Genomic DNA, 22,558 nt, shown 5'->3' on the forward strand with positions numbered 1-22,558 from the left:
ATGAATTGTGTGAAAGTGATTTTTAGAAATCTTAGAGCTCCAAACTGCAATAATTTAGACATTTGTATAATGTCTCTTAACCTAAATCTTTGGCAAGTATGCTAGCCTAGCCTGATTCTGACATTCGCTCTGGCAGGGACCATATTGCTGACTTAAGGAAAGGGGGTTTGGGAGCAAAAGAAAGTGGTCATATCGCTTGCATTTTCAGGCACAGAGAGACATCATGCTTAAACGTTGTGAGCTTGAGAGCAGTAATGCGTCTCCTAGATATCATTGCTAGCTCTATTGGATAGTGCTGAGAAAAAAAAAAACAAAATTCTCCTGTAATTTTCTCTAACACAACTAAAAAGTTGCTGGTCTGCAAAAGAACGCAGAGGTTTGTAACACATGACCAATTTGCTATGATGTCTTCCGGCAGAAACGCTTGACAAAGGGGACTGTCAAGCCTTTTGTGATGAGGCTCTGACTGACGAGCACTTTCACCCAGCACCTTCAGGGAGGAACACCGCATGCCACAGAGCACTCGGAACTGCGGCAGGTGGATAGGCAGCCCAGATTCTAGTCTAAAGCACCTCTAGGCACTAGTCATCTTCAGCCAGAAGCCCCCCACAAGCTGGAGTCCATAGCAGTAGCTAAACAAACTGGGATGCCAGCTCTGCCTACAAAAGAACTGGTGGGGATCACAGTACATGTCCCCAACAGGCAGCCTAGGAGAAAAGATGCTTAAATATTGACAGTCTGATTAGAGATGTGCGTTATACCTGCTACACACTAGGGTAGAAAGTTCTTGCTGTGAGGCACAGATGCAATTTTAGGAAGGTAGTCATGCTAGTGCCACTGCTAATAAATTTAACAGAAATAACAGTAGGCTTGTATCACAGTTTTTCCATGAATTATCTCTAGACCTCATAGAACTCAAGAAGTTGAGTAGATTAATGCTTTTATTCACATTTTACAAATAAGGAAACCGAGGCCGGAAAGTGATGTAAGTTGCCCTAGGTCACAAAATAGAGGCAGAGAGAAACTGACTTAAGTTCAGGTTTCATGAACCTTGGCTCTTTTCAGTTTCTCAACTAGGACTCCCTTTGTTCTTCGTCTCTAGACTACAGTTGTGCCACACTAAAACAGGCAGAGGGAAGTATTAAAGTTTCTGCAGTTAGAAGTATCTGGGATCCACGTTCAAATTAACAGAATGAAATGTAAAAGAAAAACAAAACAGAACTTCCCTAAGAAATGAGAAAAACAGACATACAATGAACAAGAGGAGCAAGTACAGCTTTGGGAGAGAAATCCTGTGGACAAGTTGATGAACTCTGACTAATGCGGCAGCAGATGGTCAGAGGAAGTTCCTCTGCTGACAGCTGGGAAAAGGGGGAGAGTGGTGAGAGCCGTTCTGGAGCGCTAATGCCCTCGTGGAGATGCACTGCACGCGCCTCCTGCCGCAGAGGGTGTTGGCCCATAGATCGCGGAGGCCGCCCAAAGGCACACACGCCCTCCCGATGAGAAAAGTTGAGATGGCGAGGCCATGGGATGGATCGATCGAGGAAGGGGTAAAATCGAGCTGTAAAACGTCTGAGTGCACTGCCTCAACATAGCCTAATGTCCTCTGCCTTCCTCTTGTTTTCCCACTCCACTTAACCTTTCCTCTAATTTGGAGCAAATCTGGAAATGAGATTTACAGGAAAGGCCAAACGAGAAAGAAATGGCTTCATTTCTGTTATCTCATGTTGAGTGAGGCACATAAAGGATAAGATTAAGGCTACATGAAATGGGGTAAAACAAAAACAACCTTAATGGCTGCGGCAAGTGAAGTAAGACACTTTACTCCAGAAATTATTCTGTTCTATTACGGCATTTAATGGAAGGAGGACTAGTGGGCTGAATCTTTTGCGGGCAGTTGGGAGGGTCACTAAAAAGTTTTTTTTAGGAGGACTGGAAACAGATGTGTGGTTTTTAAAGACGAGGAGGAAGCAGAAGAGCTGGATCAGGATCCCAGCCCTGTTAACAGGAAATGAGGTCGAGCGCTGGATCTGTAGACGCTTAGTCTTGGCAGGACATCTCATCCGCTATGACAGGAAGTAGAAAGATAAAGATTGAAACTTAATGGGTACTTCTAGAATTGAGGGAATGAAATCTGAGTGAGATCCACCTGGTAACCTCCCGTGAACTTTCTCTGTGAAGTATGGGGCAAGGTCTGAGTGAAGAGGTAAATAAGAGATAAGGAGATAGAAGAAAAACATTTTTTGTAAGATAATCTCTTACCAGCAAGTATTAAGCACAGACTTTTATTTTCAGCTACATTCTGAGTCTCAAGCATGCAGAACTACATTAAAGTAGAACATGTTTGCCGTATCCAAGTCCAAAACAAAAAGGCAGGTCAGGTCACCCCAGGGCAGCTGGGATTTTTTTTTTTATGAAGACATTCAACACAAGCATCACTGGAGAGTTGCTGGTGTGATAAAAATCCACATTCTCTCCTTTTTAGGGTTGGCTGGTCTGTTGCTATTGGTTTTTGCTTTTCCTTTATAAGATAAAGGATGTGTAATTTCATTACTGGTGATGCCAGTAAGTACCACATTGTCCTAACGTGTAGAATATAATCACAGAATTCAGAGCTGGAAGGGTCCTTAGAGATCATCTTGTCCAACCTCTTCCGTTTATAAATAATGTGATGGCCAAAAAGGATGAGAAACCATTTATTGAACTCATCTTCTTAAGAGAAGGCACTTCCACAATCTATGTGGAAGAACTTGATCAGCTAGTTAAGATCAGAGCTGGATCAGAATAGTCCAAGTTCTGACTTCTCAGCACTCCCTATTCACTACCCATTCTGTGTTCTACGAAGATGACAAGTCCCTAAAGGGATCACGCTTCAAGGAAAAAGACTTTCAAATCCACCAGATGTCTCCTGGAAGAGAACCTTACATGAAAGCCAGAGTCAGACGATAGAAGATGGGGAGACAGGAGACTGGGCTGGGGGGATGGCAGAGCAAGGAAGCAAGCTGGAAGTGGCAGGGGCAAAGGGGGTAGGGCAGGGACTGTTTACCTATCTAGCTATGTATACATACATGTGTATCCAGGTCTAGTCTTGATCTAAAATCAAGTTGATTCAATGAAGAGGTCATTACTCAAAACTCATCAAAGATTCCTCAAAATTGTGCATGTCTATTCTGCTTTGGAATGATTTTTACCAAGAAAAGTCATTTTTTATGGTTTTATTTTTTTCTGTGAATACTATGTTTAAGTAAATACTTAGGCATGAGAATGATAACTCTCCTCAACTGATTTTACATGAGTGAATTCAACTATCCAGGATGTTACCCAGGAATTCTAGGATATTTATTTCATCATCATCTGGATCATTCTTGCATTTGTTGAATGAAAAGAAAATGCCCTTTCTGCTATGGACTGAGTGTGTTTTCCTCAAATTCATATGTTGAAATCCTAACCCCCAACATGATGATATTAGGAGGCAGGGTATTTGGAAGGTAATTAGTGCCCTTATAAAAGAGGCCTGAGAGAGATCTCTTGTCCCCTCTGCCATATGGGGTTACAGCAAGAAGAAGACAGCTGTCTATCAACCACGTCTCACCAGACACTGAATCTGCAGCACCTTGATCTTGGACTCCAAACTCAAGGACTGTGAGGGGTAAATTTCTGCTGTTAAAAAACTACCCAGTTTATGGAACTCTCTTTCAGCAGTCCCCAAAAAGACACTTTCCTTCCTACTTTAAGGCCATCAGGCCCCTAACCAAAAAGACCACAACTACACTCCTTACCTTTGGCAACCCCCATAACCAACTCTATCCAACCTCAAGCTAAGATGGAGTAAAGGAGGTTCCCAAAGAGGAAGAAAAATAAGAAAAAGAGGAAGGAGAACAGACTAAAGATAGAGAGTAACTTCCTCCACATTAGGGCACATTAGGACGAATAAAAACTGGTATGAGGGGCTTCCCTGGTGGCACAGTGGTTGAGAGTCCGCCTGCCGATGCAGGGGACACGGGTTCGTGTCCCGGTCCGGGAAGATCCCACATGCCGCGGAGCGGCTGGGCCCGTGAGCCATGGCCGCTGAGCCTGCGCGTCCGGAGCCTGTGCTTCGCAACGAGAGAGGCCACAACAGTGAGAGGCCTGTGTACCGCAAAAACAAAAAACAAAAAACAAAAAACTGGTATGAGATTTAGGTCTTCTCCATGTCCTGGGATGGCTTCAAGTCTCATCAGCCCTAACCTGGTTCTAATGCAGGAGGAAGAATGGACTAGGAGACAAGGTGTCTGAGTGTTATACCCCCTTTTACTGAACACCAAATGCAGGCCAGTCCTTGTGCAAATATTTTGCGTATGTTCTCATTTCTCAAAACACCCCTGTGATACCAGCATCACCCTCCACTAAGAGAGGTAAAAATGGAGGCTCAGAGAAATGAAGTCAAAGAATACTGTCAAAGAGTACTGTCACAGCCAGGTCTACCTGTCTGAGTCAGATATGCACGCATTATGCTATGCTGCTTCTAAAATCAGAGTTCTAGAGATGATTAAAGGCACTACGTGAATATAATTATTTAATGAGTTTCTCCTTTGCGCAGTTATTGTGCTAAACCCTTTATATGCACTAGACAATTTAATCCTTACAGCAACACTCTACACTGGGGACTACTGCTCCTCTTTATAAAAGCAGAAACCAAGGATCAAGCAAGTTAAGTGCATTGTTACAAGTCACATGTCTAAAAGCAAATTTGAAGTAGGTCTGGGTCACTCTGAAGTCCATGTTTTCAACCACTTTGCTAGTGATTCTTGACCTTTATGGGCTCTTCTTAGACTCCTTTGAAAATCTAATAAAAGCTACAGATTCTCACCTCTTAAAAATAAATATTTACATGATAGTTTCTCCACAGCTGCACATCTGGACCAGGTAATTCTTTGTAATGGGGAGCAGTCATGTACCTCATAGGATGTTTCATGTGCCCACTGAAGCATATGCATGATTTCCGGGGATCCAATAACCTCATAGTTCAGTCCCTGATGTGCCTCTGTCATGATTACTGGTGAGAGTGCAAGGCTTAATCCACCTCTTTTGGCCAATTTTTTGTAGGTCCCTTTACCTCTAAAGTTCTAATGAACACAGAGGGAAGATATGAAAGCCATGGCAAAGAATGAGCCTCTGCAAAACACGAGTCAAGCATGCGGGAGTGGGCTGGCTAACCCACAGGTAGCTGGCTGGGCCCCAAGGCCAGTCCCTATTTGGCCAGGGTGTTGAGAGGATTAATCATGACCAGATGTTGGTTCCTGCCTCTGCCTGTTTCTAATGGGGCCCTTGGTGAAGCCTTCGGGGACATCGGCGCGCAAATTCCAAACCCTGACTTCAGACTACAGGCAGCATTTCCTTGGAGTGGGGTAGAACGCCAGGCAGGATGGCACCTGACTGAAAGAAATGAATTTCCTGAACAAATATGTCTCAAGGTCCTAAAATCACTCCATGACAACATCTGCTTACTGTATTTTGGGGGGAAAAAAAATCCAACCTAGAAAGAGCCTTGCATTCCAGATTGAAATCATTTAGCTTCATTTTCAAACAATAGCAATGAAAGGCAAAAGAATAAATCGAGATTTTAAAGTATAGTTTTTAAAACAAAGAAAGGAATAAAGAAAGTTGGTAAGACTAGAAGCATGTAAGTTCTTGTCTTGAAGGGCATCTGCCCACATGAGTCAGTGTTTTACTACATCTGTCCTAACCAATATGAATGGCACCATTCTTCCCAAATAAGAGCTCTCTTTTCCAGACACAATAAATTGCGCTCTGATGTACACACCGTGGTGACGTGGCCCACACGCTTCCTTCTCAGCAAAATGCCCTTTGCATTTCTGCTCACCTGTTGAATATCTATCCTTCAAAACAAGGCTCAGCAACTGCCTTCCATTCATTTTTCTTCACAGGCAGAATTAATTGCTCCATTTCGATACCCATGATACTTTTATATTTGTCTACCATAGTTCTTATCATATTCGAATCGTTTATGTATTTATTATGCTACCAGCTTCCTGTATTATGGAATGAGTCTTTGTAAATTTTCTGTCTCCAGTGTATTATATATTGTATAACTTGCTGTAGCTGTAGATGTTCAGGAAGTGCTTGCTCAATTGAATCACTTGAAACATCTTTCATTCAGGTGCTTTGGACCTGGTGTATGTTTCATCTACAATGGACAAACCCTGTAACTTACAAACGGTCACTGTAAGAGATTCCTGATCCCAGGCTGGCTTGGAGATGCTGGCACATGCTCAGAGAAACTTTATAATTCCAAAAGTGAAGCTTGATTACTTTCTGTGTACTAGCTCAATCTCCCCTTGTTCAGCTATTGTAAAATTTTAAATGTATCTAATTCAGTTATTAAGAGCCTCACTCCATTTTATGTAGCAAATCAGTGAAGTCCCAGCAATGCACCATTTATTCAGCATCTGTGGTATATGAGGCTTTAATTAAAAATAACTGAAGAGTACTTTTTAGAGCATCAAAATATACATAATCCAAACCATTCTGAAATAATGTATTATAATTCTTTCCTTTTAAAAGATCTTCTGGAAACATATGGGACATAAATAAACACACTGCAACTTACAGCCTTCACTACCGTCATTAGTGAATTTTACAATTTCCTCAGCAAGAAGTTTCAGGAGCACTGACTTAGAGTCATCACAAATATTCCTTGGCCTGCTTTGCAGCAATAGCACTCTGTGCTTGTTTCACACTTCTATTTCCTGTCCTTTCAGTTTTCTCTCCATCCCTTCTTATCTTCTTCCTGATTTTCTGCTTTTAGTTTACTCTTAGAAAACTGGATAATAAAAAGCTTATTAAGGTGTATGTGTTACATGAATCAAGAAGATCCTGCATGAATGCCTGACTAGATTAGAATCTCAGAAGCCTTTTCAACTTAATGAAAGGATCTTATTTATTCACTTTAAAAACAAACAAACAAAACTGTGCTCTTGTCTGTGCTAAGACTGCTAAAAGTCTGGTCTCTAAAAAGACGGACCCAGAGCAGAATGCCTAGACCAAAGCTCTGACCACATTATGAACTCAGTATCTCCACAATGCAGGTGAACATAGCTTTTCAGGTAAGAGGTACAATTTTCAAAGTATCATGATCATGTTATATCAGCTTTTGTAGATAACAATTTAGTTTCTGATTAGGTCTACCAAGCCATATTTTTTCAAGCCTCCTGAGGCAGTCATGGAGTTCAAAGTACCCATCAATATGACACAGAGTTCTAAAATTTTATTCAGCATGATATAAATTTATTTCTTACTTGCATTTCCATATATAAGATAAAAATATGAAAGTGCTGAAAATTGGCAAGAAAAGCAATGATTGATGCTGGTATTATGGGATTTTAAAAGTAATGTTCTCTTATATCTCTTTAAAATTTATTGCAGAAAACCCATAAATGATAAGCCTGATTATATTAATTAACATATACTAACACTTTTGTTTTTTTTCTAAAAAGGAAATTGGTTTAAAATATTTGGCATAACATAGTTGATAATTCTTTTTTTCATGTTTAAGTTAGTGATTTATTTTTTAAGGCAAAATTATTATTGGGTATATAGTGATGGTGAGTTTTTCCAGGCAGAGTTCCTGCTTTTAGTTGTTCATACAATATCACAATTTTGCGGTTAGGATGAAATATTAGAGTTTGGCTTCTAACAGTTGAGGATTTGCAATGAAGCTGTTTATACACCCAGACTGTATGGTCCTTTTGTAAGAGGTAAAAACCTGGAAGACATGACTACAGGTAATGATCTTTATAGCTCTCCACCAGTAGAAAAGACTAACAATTTTAAGAAAAATGGATAGTTGAAGAAATCATTTAACATTTGGGTTCCTTAAAATGCTGTCCTTTTTATCTTCCTTTGAATTCATTAATTATAGATCCACCACATGATTTACAGATACCAGCAGAAATGGAGGTGGAAATTACTCCCGCTAGGAACTCCTACTGAACTCCTGTTAAGTAGCTTGGAGGCTGCTAAATGTTCCATACTATGAAGAGACACAGAAATTCAGCACCAAGCACCGTGTTCCCGGAAATTCTAGGACTGTGCATATTCTCTCCAAAAATGCATACTTTTCGTCATTTTAAAATAGGGGGATTGCTTGTACCATTTAATTTTTTCTAACCTATTACTAAATGGCATAAATCATGCAATTCTGCATCTCTCAGAGGTTGTATTCCAAATTTCCTAAGCATACAAGAATCAAATTACTTAAATTATGTCTATTTTATATTCTGAGTGCATGCATGTGCAATTAGCTATGTCAGGCATTTTTCTTTCATTTAATTTCATCATCATCAAGTAGTATTTGTTAAGTACAAACCTAGCTAATTAATTTTCTAGAGAATAAAAGGTATTCTTAAATTCATTCTCTCTATTTAAGAGCCCTTAAATAATCTACCTGACATACGACATTTTTTCCCAAAGCAAAAACTGCCTTTAAATTTTAATTTTTACATTATTGTTTCAAGGTTTCAATAGAATGCATTACACTTCCAAAGTGAGTATATTCAAATTAAAAAACATCATTCAGAATTAGTACAACGGACTCCATGGAATTTTTATTCTTACTATAAAGGGTGTTAGCATTCTACCTTAATTTTTAAAAAATATCACCATTCTAGTTATATATTTTTCTAAAAGTAATTCATTTTTAAGGTAGAAAAATAAGCAGTTTGTTAGTATTGTCGATAGACATAAAAATGCATTTTCTCTAAAAAACATTCAGTTAAGAGTATGTCAAAAGCAAAGGAAGAGGGCTTCCCTGGTGGCGCAGTGGTTGAGAGTCCGCCTGCCGATGCAGAGGACACGGGTTCGTGCCCCGGTCCGGGAGAATCCCACATGCCGCGGAGGGGCTGGGCCCGTGAGCCATGGCCACTGAGCCTGCACGTCCGGAGCCTGTGCTCCGCAATGAGAGAGGCCACAGCAGTGAGAGGTCCACGTACCGCAAAAAAAAAAAAAAAAAAAAAAAAAGAAAAGAAAAGGAAGAGAAAGCCACTGATCCCAGAATTCAAAATGTTTAGCACATGAGGATGAAATTATCTTAGGTCTTCAAATTGACCGTCTAGACTTTATGTGTGCTTCCTCGGAAAAAGAAAAAGCTCATTTTTATGTAGATTTTGGGAAAGGAGAATATTTTTCTCAAGTTATTATTTTTCGAACTGCACAAAGACAACATACCATTTCATTTAAAACAACAACATATTCACTTTAAATTCCAATCACAAAAATGAAATTTTAGAAAAGCACCCTCATGAAGTCCTAATTTCATTCCACTCATAGTTCCTAGTTCATGAGAAAGTTAACATATATAGTTGCATCTAGTATAAGTTGGTTCTGGAAGTAATTACACTACACATTCAGGGGCAAATGCCCAGGAAGAATGACAGAAACTAAAATGGAACTATGCACATTTAAGGCATGTTATTATTTAAGCAAATCAGCATCAATACTCTAATCCACATTTGGCTGTTACGCTCAGTGGTCACTTTGGCTGTACATTGAAAAGCATAGCTCAAAGGGATGTTTCAGAGGGCTCTACAAAGGACTCCAGAGGCTACCGCAGCCTGAAATGGCAATTGCTGTGACCTGCCAGTAGCAGGGAAGAGTGTCTGGGCTTTACTTCTTGACATGCAGACTGGAATTTAAATATTAAGATGAGATTAAGCATTTGAATAATTCCGAATAGAGTAAAAATACTGTTACTTTGCCCTTAGAGTGGGTGAGGGATTCACTTCCAAGAGGGAATTCTAGGGTAGCTAGATGCTCTTATTTTCAAATAGAGATTTATATCTTTATTAGAAATGACTCAAATAAGAGATGGAATGATAGAAAGCAGCAGCCAGAGAGGTAAGGGGCGGGAGGAAGAAGGCCCTTAATTATAGTCACAGTCATCCAGGGGTTTTACATCTGGCAAGAAGTAGCCTGGCTTTGTTTACACCAATGGAAGTCCCCAGGAGAATAGAGCACACAGAAGCCACAGGAAGAATTTGGTCATACTTTTCAAAGTAGTTTAGTTTCCAAAAATCCACCTTCCCTAAAGGGGAAAACACCTTGAGAACCAATTAGTGGTAGGAAGGGCCAGGAGAAAAAGAGTGTGCCCTGGCAGGAAGATTATTTTGTTGATTTCAGGTAAAAACCTCTGGCCACATGCTAAAGTGGATGTTCCCCATGCTTATCTACCCTCTGCCCCAGGGACACTGCAGTCTGTTACATTTGTATCTTCTGAACAAGGACAGGAACAAAGTCTCAAAACAATTTTTGTAAAGCCTAATCCTCAATCACAGGACAGGTGGCAATTTTCTGAGGAGTAACAGTGGATTATTGGAACAGCAGAAGGAGAATAGAAAAATACTTTTCTTCCTCCTGGTTAATCAGATTTCTTGCGAGCAAAGCTTAGGTCTCTACCCTCTACACTGCAGAAAGTAAACAAGACAAATGGATACTAAACATTCGGCTAAAATAAGGCTAACTTCATGATTGATGCCTCTTACTATTTAAGATCAGCTATAAATATGCTGTCCAGTAGTTTTTGATGGTGTTATTGTCTGACTCAGCAAACAGTGTCAAGAAAGAAATTTACATAAATGGAAAGTGAAACCTTTCTGCAAGAAACGGGACATTAGAAACTGCTTAGGTAAGGAGATGCTCACTTACACAAACATGGATATACATATTAAACCTGCTCTCCAATATCGCTTGAGCTTAAGTTATTGCCCATAAAAAAGCTAAGATGTTTGCTTTTAATTTCCAAAAATTCATTTCAGTTTCAATTTTACTTGGAATAAATTCTGTAAATAGAGCTGTCATTAGGAATAAGAAGAAAAATGTCAAGTTGGTATCCACAAACATGACCAAGACGCATTCTTAAACATAGCACTTGTTTAGATGGCTGGGCTCAGGATGATAAGCATGATATAAGACAGCTCCAGGACAACAGCCCCTGATGTCTGGAAATATGAACAGATGAGATGAAAGAGCTTTGTCACAGGACAGCATAGCACAGGCTCCAAAGTCAGACTGCCCAGGTTCAAATCTTAGTTTAAGCAATTCCTGGCTTTGTGACCATAGGAGAGGCACTAATCATTGAAATCTGCAATTTCTCCCGATGAGACGGCATGATTATAATGCAGTGTGAATGTGAAGAATAAAATTAGAGAATCCACCTAAAATACTTATTATACAGTCCAGCATATATTAAGCACAAGACAGAATGAATGTTAACTGATGTTGTTGTTGCTATTATTACTATCATTTCCCATCTGCTCCTGGTTCTGCATTTCTGAGCCTGATTGGAGAGTTTGATAGATTGGATGATTGGCCCCAATTCTTCACCCTTCTCTGTACCCAAACCTTTGCCGTAGACTCATCATGGGTGGACTGTTTCCCTATTCCTTACATGGACCTTGGATTCAGTCATGTGACTTGCTTTGGCCACTGGTATGTGTGAGGAGTGACAGCATGCCAGTTTGGAACTCAGAACTAAAGAGGCTTCATGACTCTCTGACATCAGCTTAGCCTGGTAGTCCAAGGTATAGTTAAAATATGTGGAGCACGCTCAGACCTGTAGATCTATGGTGCGATAGAGACATACCAGCCTGAATCAAAGCCCTTCTAGTTGCCCTGCAGGGCCATGAGGGAAGTAAAGGCTTACAGATGTATGTTACTGAAATGTTGTCATTACTTATTATGCAACAGAAGCTAACTGATCCAAGGAGTTCATTAAAGAGTTATCTATCCCCAACGCACTTCTTCTTTCCCAAAGAAAAAGACATTAGCTCAGTGTCTAGGTCTGAAGCAAAAGTGGAATGATTAAGTGTGAGGAAACAAATGCTTCAATAAAGCCAGGATCCTTGGACCAGGGGGGCCTCCTGTAAACTCTAACTATGCCTTTGTGGCTTTTGAGTGGGAGAAGGCACACATTATTAATATCAAAATGATTTTAAAATGGCTAACATGTATTCAACGTTTATCATAGGTGCGGTGCTAGGCATTTTATATCTATTGTCTTTTTTTGTCCTCACAAGAGCACCAGGAAGCAGGCACTACTAATTTTACTAATTTTTTTTTTTTTTTTTTGCGGTCCGCGGGCCTCCCACTGCTGTGGCCTCTCCCGCTGCGGAGCACAGGCTCCGGACGCGCAGGCTCAGCGGCCATGGCTCACGGGCCTAGCCGCTCCGCGGCATGTGGGATCCTCCCGGACCGGGGCACGAACCCGTGTCCCCTGAATCAGCAGGCGGACCCCCAACCACTGCGCCACCAGGGAAGCCCTAATTTTACTAATTTTACACATGAGGAAACTCAAGCACACTGAGGACAAGTAAGTTGCCTACATTCACCCACGGTGAGAGTAGTGAGGGCGGGATTCGAGCTCAGGAAGCCTCACTGCATGGCATGAGACGATGATGATGGTGAGGACAGCTGACGATAAGCACAAGAGGGGGTGTTTTCCCCCTCTCTGTAATCACTTCACTGCTTTAATCACATTGTGCGCATTACTGTATTCAATCCTTAGAACCCTATACATTAGGTATTATTATTAAGGGTGCGCTACTTGGAGCACATGGTGGTAGAGTTGCATGTGAACTCAGGCAAATCTAGTTAACCATTATATTATGGTAACAGCGATGATCATGTTGCCTGCCCCTGTATGAAAGAGCAGAATCATGTTCTTCTCCTTTTATCTGGAAATTTATAAGCTTCTCTAAGTTCAAAGGCAAATATGCATTCCCAGTGGATTTTCCAGTGTATAAAATGTGATAAATGACTCTAATTTGTACTACAGTCTTTCCGATTCCACTGAACTTTCATTCTTACAAGCACAAGAAGTATAGTTTCTTATTTGTTGCTTGGATGTTGACGTGTTTTTAGTTTTGCTTTTCTGATTTCATATTTTTAGGTTCAACTTTATTAGGTTACAAACTCAGAAGAATCCTAACAGTAATTAAAAATAATGTAAAAGAGAATATTAATCATGGTGAGTTTTAAGAACTATCGATAGGACATGACCACTTAAAGTATGAAAACAAACTGTCACCCAGATCTGTTCACACATACATGCCCTGCGTCTGGCAGGAAAGCCTCAGTGGTCTCAAGCCTTTAGACACTTTCTCCATCCAGTCCCCATGCACAACGATGACATCTCTAAATATCTTCTCAGTGATGGGCAAACATCACCCCTACCTACCTTAAAAGCAGCACCTCCGTGGATGATGGATTTGATAAAAATCCCCAAGTCTGTTCCAGTTTCTCGAGATTTGTTCCCCTTCAAGCTCACCCCAAGACCAGCAGAACCAGAATCATTCAGGGGGATCTCGAAGGTGAGTTGCTCAGTTGTTTCCAGGGAGAGTGCGTAGCAGTCAGGTTCTCCTTTCTGTTGGAAATACACATGAAAGGAGTAAAGGAGGAGAAAGCAGATTAATATTTATACACTCAGATGGCCAAACACAGATGCAACCGGCAAGATGGGATGACTGGACCTCTAATAGCTGCAATTCTGCTCCGGGTGGGCAAAGGCTGGTCTCTCTCTGCAGGGGCCACCATCACATTGATGGAGTGGAAGGGAGAGGTTCCTGGGAATAATATTTGGTGATGGTCAACAGAGAGGATTCTTTGGCAAGCCTCTCCTACCATTTGAAACATTCGAAAAGTATTTGAAAATTCAGCAGGATATTCTTAATAATTAAAGAGACTGGACATTACTTAGGGAATCTTAGGTGCCAGAAAAGACCTTAGAGATAATGTGATCTCAACACCTTCATTTTACAGATGAAGAAACAGGAGCTCAGTGTAGAAACGTTCTAAAATTTGGGGGAATATTTGGCTTCTATAATTTAAAACATATCATTTACCGTGGAAGCAAGGCTATTGATAAAGACTGTCAATAGGATACCGAACACTGAAAAAAATAAACTGATAATTTTAAAGTTAGAGATGTGATTTTTAACAGCTATCACTGAATTAAATTTCACTTTGTCAAAACTCATGCCTTAAGCTTGCTCCTTTGGATAGTATAACTCACTGGCAATTGGTTTTTGAACCTAAACAAAAATGATAATGCACAACGAATATTCATGTCATCGTTGACAAATGACACTAAGCCATAAGCCTAGCTGTTCTAAAAAAATTACAGAGTATGGTAGCAAAAGGCATAATTAGGGTTAAGGTCTCCAGGGAGAAGCATGCAGTTAATCATATCCGGTCCCTAGTGTTTTCAAATATACAGAAGTGGGGATAGAAAAGTGCTGTCCACATGATAAAGTGTATAGGTGCCCCTCCTGCATCCTTCCCGAGCTTGCAGAAATGTGAAACTCTGCCCCAGTGTTTAACTGAAAAATTTGAAAATGAGATAGCCCCGGAAACCACCAACTCATTCCAGGTTGGTAGTTCCTTCTGCTCTATAATTATGTCTAGAGACTCTCATCTTAAGGTCACTGTGAGGGACACTTATGTAAAATTATGTATTTTAAAAATTATCGTGAATGTCTGAATGTCAGTCACAAAATAACAACTATAAAATCAGAAGTAGCAAAGAACCCACAATTAAAACAGGATTAAGAGGTCTGATCATAGCCAGATCCACTGACATGGCATCTTCGATTCCTCCCAAAGTAGAGAAAGCCCATGTCTAGCTTTAGAGAAATAGTTCCTTCATTTAATTTCACTGTAAATGAAGTTAGCTGTAAAGATTTTGACAAGGGGTAGTTTCAAAGAAATTAAACTTTACTGCTTAATTTAATAAATCTATTACAGGTTAGCTCTTTTAACTAACTCATTATATTACTACCTTAGAAACAAATCCCATTATTTGATACAAAGCAGCTCAGGCTTTCTTTAACCTCAGCACAGGTGACATTTGGGGCCTGATAATTCCTTATGGGGGCTGTCCTATGCATTGAAAGATATTTAGCAGAATCCCTGGCTACTACCCACTAGATGCCAGTAGTATCTCCTTTCCCAGTTGTGACAACCAAAACTGCCTTTAGACATTGCCAAATGTCCCCATGGGTCAAAATCACCTTTAGGTGAACACCACTGCCCTGAACCAACAATTGTCGAATGCAGTCAAGTTCAAGGCAACCAGGGTCTAGAGAGGCCATGTGGACTGTAGTGAGTGATGCCTGATGATATGTTCCTAAGTACCAGGAAGGGGTGGCAGTAAAAGTCCCTGCAATCAACTGGGTCTCATGCTCAAAGGCTCATGACAGAGCACTGAGATGGTCAGAATGAACTCCTAAGGAAGTCTGCTATGTATTGTATTAGCTATGTCTCTGGTTATATGGCAGCTAAGTTTTCAGAGGCAGAAATGCAAACTTTGTGGGATGAACAGAGTATGAAAAGTGAAAAATACTGAATTATTTGGTGTGTGTGTGTATGTGTATGTATATATATACACACATATATATATGAAATACTGCTTTTTACTTATATTAGGACACAGAAGAAAGATGCAGTCTACCAAGTGGCGTTTGCTAAATTAGTTATGCATATATATAATATATATGCTGTTTTTGTACTTTTTAATTAAGAACCACAGAATTATATAAAACAGTGGTGAAACAGACTTTTAATCATGTGAGAATATGACAGTATTAGGCATAAAAGCTTACGTATACAGTACATTTCAATATGTAACATATACTCTATACTCATATTCAGACACCTACTCATCTACCTATTACCTGCCTGCCTTCACCCCTGTCCCATCTATCTGCATAGGAAAAAACTTGGTTATCTACTGCCACTGCAATATGGACTGTTATTTTCTTCTTTATAATTTGTTTTCCAACACTTCTCAATTATAAAAGAATAAATGTTTTTAAAAGGAATTTATGAAGATATAAGAATCATTTGCTATATTATTGCACTGCCAAGTAGAGAGATGGTAAACACATCTCTATAATGACACGTGTGTACGCATTTACACACACACGCACATAGATATACAGATATGTCTAATATAATCAATACTAAATATTTATACACCCTACAGTAGTATTTATACTATACATATATTTTAACATTACACACAACACATAATATGTATATATGTTCTATAAATATAGGTGTATGTGTGTGTATACTAACTCCTCTTAGAGTCACCAATGACCCTCATGTTGGTAAATTCGATGGTCAATCCTTGGCTTTCATCTTACTTGGTCTACAGTAGCATGAGACCCAAATTATCAAGCCCTACTTTCTGAAACACTTTCTTCTCTTGGTTCCAGGACACCACTTTTCAGCGTTCATCTCCTACTTCACTGTCTACTCCTTTTCCAATCCCTTTTGCAGACTCTTCCTAATCTCACCAATCCCTAAATACTAGTGTCCTAAGAATCAATCATCTGACCTTTTCTCTTCTCTCCCAACCTCACTTTCAAAGTTACCTCATCTAACTTCTGCCCCCAATCTTTTGCGTCACCTCCTCCCTCTGCTTTGAATATTCCTCCCTTACATTCCTGCAGACCTTCTTCCCTTATTGCCTTCAATTCTGTGTTCAAATGTCAATTTATCAGTGAGGTCTTCCCTGATCATTCAGTTTAAAATTGTTTTAAGGTTCTCCCAATACTACCCTACCCATGTCCATTATCCCGGTTTGCTTTTTCTCCATAGCATTTATCACATACTGTGTACTTGCTTGCGTACTTTTTTTTAGTAGTGTCTGTTGAATGCAGGAACTTTTATATTGCTCTGTTTTTTTCCATCAATGTATCACTGATGCTTAAAACAGTGTGAGACTCAAAAATAGGCCCTGGATAGGCCCTAGGTTCCTGCTATTCTGGATTTCATTACTTTAAGTGTTTACACAAATTAGTTTTTACATTAAAAATAATTATAAAGAGCATACAGTATCACAGTTATAAGAAACCTTAAAAGTAACCTTGTCTAATTTCCATTTTCATACCACACTTCCTACTCCTAGGAGAGATGATAACCCAGCTCAGCTTCAGCATCATATTCTCAATGAAGGCACCAAGATGTGTCATAGTTACCAATCTGTGACAAACGTTGGACTGTTCATGATTTAAAATTGCATCATGTACCTCAAATCATAAGTGAACATTGCAAACAACAATATTCATGGTACATTTCATCAAGTTTGGGAAGCCCTGTGATCAAGTACCCAAAGCCACATTTTATCTACCTGTCTTCCTGTCTATGCATCCATGCATATACATATGTATGCACATACACAGATATAAATAAAAGTTTCATGAGACAATACTTACTGAGAGGGCAACACATTCTAATGTTTTCTATTCTATTTCATTATTTTAAAAAATTTGTCACGACCCACTACATTAATTTCATAGTCCAATAATGAATCACAGTTTTCAATCTGGAAAACACTGCAATGATATATAAAGGCATTGTTTTTATTAAATAAAAAAAAAAAAGAAATGGAATGCAAAAACAAATGGTGAGTAAAATGTTAACTGCCTTTTCTTTCCTAATTTTCATAAGCCATTTTAATGCTTTATTCTACCTATCCCCTAGCCCTTAACTAACCCTTTATTCTCATTTACCCAAACTTCCTTCAAGTTCCTACAGATGTTGTTCTGTTATCATCCTAATTATATATCTCTCCGCTTCTCCTTCCCATTCAGTTATTTCTTTTTCTATTTCTCCATTCTCTCAGTTTGTTCCCTGAAATACTATTTCACTTTCTAAGCATAATGAATAATCTCTCACAGTTGGAATTCGGATATGAGACTGGCCCATTCTGGCTTGAGTGAAAAGAGTCAATCAACAAATTTTTGCTAACAAACCAGTCATTCAACAAATTGTTATCAAGCATCTACTATGTATCAACACTGCAATGTGAAATGGCCAGTCTACACAGAACATAACTGGTAAAAAGGTTGTTGAACAACACGGCAGGGCCTTTCTGTTTCACTCACAGTATTATCTGACATGAAGGAATAGAGTTTAACAATAGAAAAGAGGAAACAGAGGAATCTACATAGTAGGAGCTTGACAGATATACAACCATTTTTATCAAACAAATATCAAAAGTAATTATTTGGTGTGAGAGGAGGAAAGAGAGGCAGGAAGATGGATGACTAAGGAGGCATCCATATTGTTAGCTTAAGAGTGTTCCAAATGAGGCTATCTCTGGAATAACAAATGTTCCTGTATTGCAAAGCAGTGTTGTTTCACGCACGCAAGTGGTAATAACCCAGTCTTTCAAAGCCTGGGGGAATCTCCAGTCCACAGGCCAACGTTCAATTTCCCAGAAGCCCAGGTCAGACCTGAAAGCATCCATGCTGAACTTTTTATGGCCCTCATTTCATTAAATGCTGTGCTCTTGGCTCAGCAGGAGCAAGCTCTGGATGTCTCTGCCCCGCCTCCCAAATGTGTAATTAGTTTGTGTTGGGAGCAGCTTAACTTTATGCAAGAGTTATGTTTTACCGGCAATCATTTTGTCAGTTACAAAACTCAAACAAAGGGGCTTTAAGGCAAAAAACAAACAAACAAACAAACAAAAAAAACCAAAAGCTTTTTTTTAAAATATAAAGCAAAAGCCAGACCTGGCAATTCTGCCAGGATAGATATTTTATAATTATCACTGCTGAATTTGCCTAAATAAATTCTCAAGAATTTAAGGTGATGAAACTTTTGTTACAGCTAAATAAATTTTCACAACAATGAAAGGATAAGACACCTTGAAGACACTTAATTTTCTGAAAATTTTTAATCTTCTGAAAAAGCATGGGTAGCTATTATTAGCATGAAAGGTTTTTGGCCAATTGGATTACATAGAATTTTTTTTTTTTTTTTTTTTGATGGTACACGGGCCTCTCACTGTTGTGGCCTCTCCCGTTGTGGAGCACAGGCTCCGGACGCGCAGGCCCAGCGGCCATGGCTCAGGGGCCCAGCCGCTCCACGGCATGTGGGATCTTCCCGGACCGGGGCACGAACCCATGTTCCCTGCATCGGCAGGCGGACTCTCAACCACTGCGCCACCAGGGAAGCCCGGATTACATAGAATTTAAAATGTGAATATTGCCCTATAGTGGAGATCAACAGCTGGGAAGCATTTTATTTTAGATTGTACTTTTAAGAGAGTCAAGAAAAGACGACGACGAGAGATGAGCTAGCGCATGCAAAGCTATGTGTGATCTAAAGACAACCATTGTAATAAATAGCAAAGGACTTTCCCACCACTACTGCTAAACCAGAAGAATTATTCGTGATTTACAAGTAGGCAGATTATCTTTTAAAGTCTTTTGCCCTCTGAACAATATAGACAAATCACCAAAAAGAATCAGAAATCATAGTACAGATAATCTTTAAAATTCTGAATTATACTACAGGTGGTTGCAAATTAACCCCAAACTCAATATTATATACCTATCACACAGAAAAGGAAAATGTAAGTTAATGTTGCAGTAAGTAGGGCAGAAGCTTCACAGAGCTATATGTAAACAACACTGCTATTTACTTTTAATGAAGGAACGATTTTTAATGATATTGTTAGCTCAGTAATCAATATTTTACATATACGTTCTTATGTGATGTTTTAAAGTATACATTCATTCATTTTAAAGTAATTTAAAATCAAATATCTGAAAGACGAAAATACTATAAACTATTTGTAACTGAGACACTTTTTCATGTGTTTTGAAATCCATTCCCCAGAAAGGGGGCAGAAAGGGGAACTACTGAAAGCAAGAGCTGGTCTCTGACTTAACTTATCAAAAACCAATTTCCTTTATGTAAAGGATTAATCTAATACCAGAAAACAAATGTCAAAAAATGGCCATTCTTTACTGCCTGTTCAATATAAAAGTACCTTAATATAATACTAAGTCAGAGATTAAAGCTAACAAAAGTAAAGTCAGTCAGAGTTAAGATTCCTATAGCAACCTTTTTTCGCTCCTACTTACAGTATATATACTTGAAAGATCAGCAAATTCAACAGTTTAAGCACACTGGAAAGTTTTTTTTTCCTTTTCAGATATAGATTAAAGAAGTGAAAATAATATTTTGTGTCATGAAATGTAATATAAATTAATATTTTATAATTCAGACAGCAAGTGTTTTTATAAAACTAGAACCTGCTTTGTTAATATCAAGAAACAATAGATCTTTTTGTTTTGTGTTTAGTCTTTCTTATTAGAAGTCAAAAGACTTTAAAGTATTTTACAGGCAATAATTCAGTAGTTAAAATACAAAAATACATGCTTTTATATGAATATAAGATTCAAGAACAAACAAAATGATTGTAATAATCCAGTGATCTAAAAAGGAAGCCGGGTGGGCCTGATTCTACGAGGAGCAGACCCATTTGAGAAACTGGGTTCCTAGGTGAAATACTTCTAATATTTTGTCATCGCAAAGACACTACACGCCAGGCTACCTGCACTTAGTGCCTTTAAAAGACAACAGAACTATCAAGGACAAAAGCTAAACGTAAATAAAAATACACGGCACTGCAGGAAGTGGGCTCCCGGTTAGGGTGCTTGCTCTGACCACAGCTCAGCCCGGCCCACTTCTCAGGAAGTGGGTGGCCCCTGACCCCATGACATAGTCAGTCCACAGGCTGCTAGAGCTCCCCGAGGACGTCTGGCCCGAGGCCATGTCCAATTAGGGCTGGCTTCAGTAACCAACACACTGATTCCTTCTCAGACTTGGATCATTCTAAGGTCTAACACACAGGGGCACAATCATTGCATATGAGGAAAAAGAGGAGGGTTTCCATGATGACGAATTCTAGGGAAACGGTTTATGTTAGGACTTTTCAGTGCTTTTAAAAGTTAACACACATTCCCTAATTTACTTGACCATGGAACGCATCTTTGCATGAAGTGTATTACAGGAAAGTGTTCCCTAGCGTACACTTAAAGAAACACTGCATTAGAGAACACAGGGAAGGTCAGGCTAGAAAGGAATGGAGCAGAGAACAGAGAAGACTCCAGAAAGAAATCTTGTAGGTCAGGAACAAGGTCCCAGAGATGCCACATAACCTCACGGTTCAACCTTCCAGTTCCATTATTTCTGCATCACACTCTGGGTACATGTCATATGTCACAATTACCATCAACAACAAAAAGAATCACGCAAGGAAAGTACAGTCTCATGCCAGGCTTCAAAAGATGCAGAATAGCAGGTACATTCTGAAGCTTTTAGAATAAGGGAGTCCTTATTCCATAAAGGGGAATAAATGACATTTAGTTTCCTGATGTGAAATTAAAAAAAAAAATTAAATTTGTCTGGGACTGGGAGATTTCTGAAGATAGTTTAAAGACAATGAATTACAGGTTGTTTTCACTGGGCTCTTAGGAAGTGTGAAGTCACAGAATAAAATCTTAAATCATCAGAGTGAAAATATAAGAATGTTCTACATAACACCCTCCATTCTTAGTCTATGGGTCATTGTTTAGGGTACAAGCTCTTTTAGTAAAGATGATATACCTTTTGTCCCAACTCAAGAATTCTAAAGGCAGTGATTACATCTCAGGTACCTACATTCTCCCTAGAGGACCCAGTAAATGTTCTTTTACTTTAAGGCACAGAGAGTCATGTTTATTAACTTATGCTATAATGAAGTAACAGTACTACCACAGCCTCAAGAAAGCAATATTTTCATGAGGGCTGAGGGAGGCGGAGTTTGCTTCTTGGTTAAGCCTTATAAGAAAATAACGTAATAGGAATATAACCACTTTAACCCTACCCTTTTCTCTGATGTCTGAATTGCATCTAATGAGACTCCAGCTGGAAACCAATCCCCTTTAGTATAGTATTAATGATAAATAATCTTAAATTCCAAATAGAGATTGAGAAATCTCAGTGGGAAACAACCGTTTTAAATTCACAGTACATGCTTACTGTTGTAATGAGAATATTCTTACCATACATATATGCCATTTGTAGATAAAGACATATCATTTGCCTTTTATCTTAATAATTAAATCAATTACCCTGTTAAAATTAATTTTCAGATAAAAATAACTATAAAATAAGAAGTCATTTAGGTTCTAGAGTATAAAACCCATTAGATTTAAAATGTGGATATGTCTTCCTAGCCTCACTACTGCTAACAAATTGATGGGAGAAGGGAGGGAAATCTACCCAGAGTTCATTAATGGGGAAAAGTGAACGGATGTGCCAGTCAGCTGTTGCCTCCCAAATACTGCATAACAAACCAATCCCCAAACTGTGATATGAACAATAAGGCATTTATTTCCAGCTCACATTTCTCAGGTTGACTGCTGTCTGGCTGATCTAGGCTGGGTTCAGGTAGGCTGGCTTCCAAGCTGTGGATGAGGTGCATGTCTGCTCCACAGATCTCTTAACTTCCTTAGACCACTGGGTATCTGAAACATGTTTCTCACATGATGAAAGGCAGGAATGCAAAAATGAAAGTACATCTAAAGCCTTTGCCCACAAAACATCTACTAACATCTCAATGGCCAAATAAATTCATATAGCCAAGTCTACAGGCTAAGTTTGGAAATACTCTCCACACATCATGAGACCATAACCAAAATATAGGTATTTAATGCTACCA

The 22,558-nt window shown here is 39.1% G+C and overlaps 1 protein-coding gene across 2 annotated transcripts in view; it reads right to left on the reverse strand.

Moving 5' to 3' along the window:
- The window catches only part of PARD3B (par-3 family cell polarity regulator beta), a 1,035,739-nt gene that overhangs the window by 446,080 nt on the left and 567,101 nt on the right, over nt 1-22,558 (reverse strand). For both annotated transcript variants that reach the window (XM_029225239.1, XM_029225240.1), the window contains one exon: nt 13,232-13,417. In XM_029225239.1, coding sequence (XP_029081072.1) covers nt 13,232-13,417 — 186 coding nt within the window. The remainder of the gene's footprint in view (nt 1-13,231; nt 13,418-22,558) is intronic.

The sequence above is a fragment of the Monodon monoceros genome, unplaced genomic scaffold (assembly GCF_005190385.1).
Source record: "Monodon monoceros isolate NGI ecotype Baffin Bay Population unplaced genomic scaffold, NGI_Narwhal_1 Super_Scaffold_16, whole genome shotgun sequence".
Taxonomy (NCBI): domain Eukaryota; kingdom Metazoa; phylum Chordata; class Mammalia; order Artiodactyla; family Monodontidae; genus Monodon; species Monodon monoceros.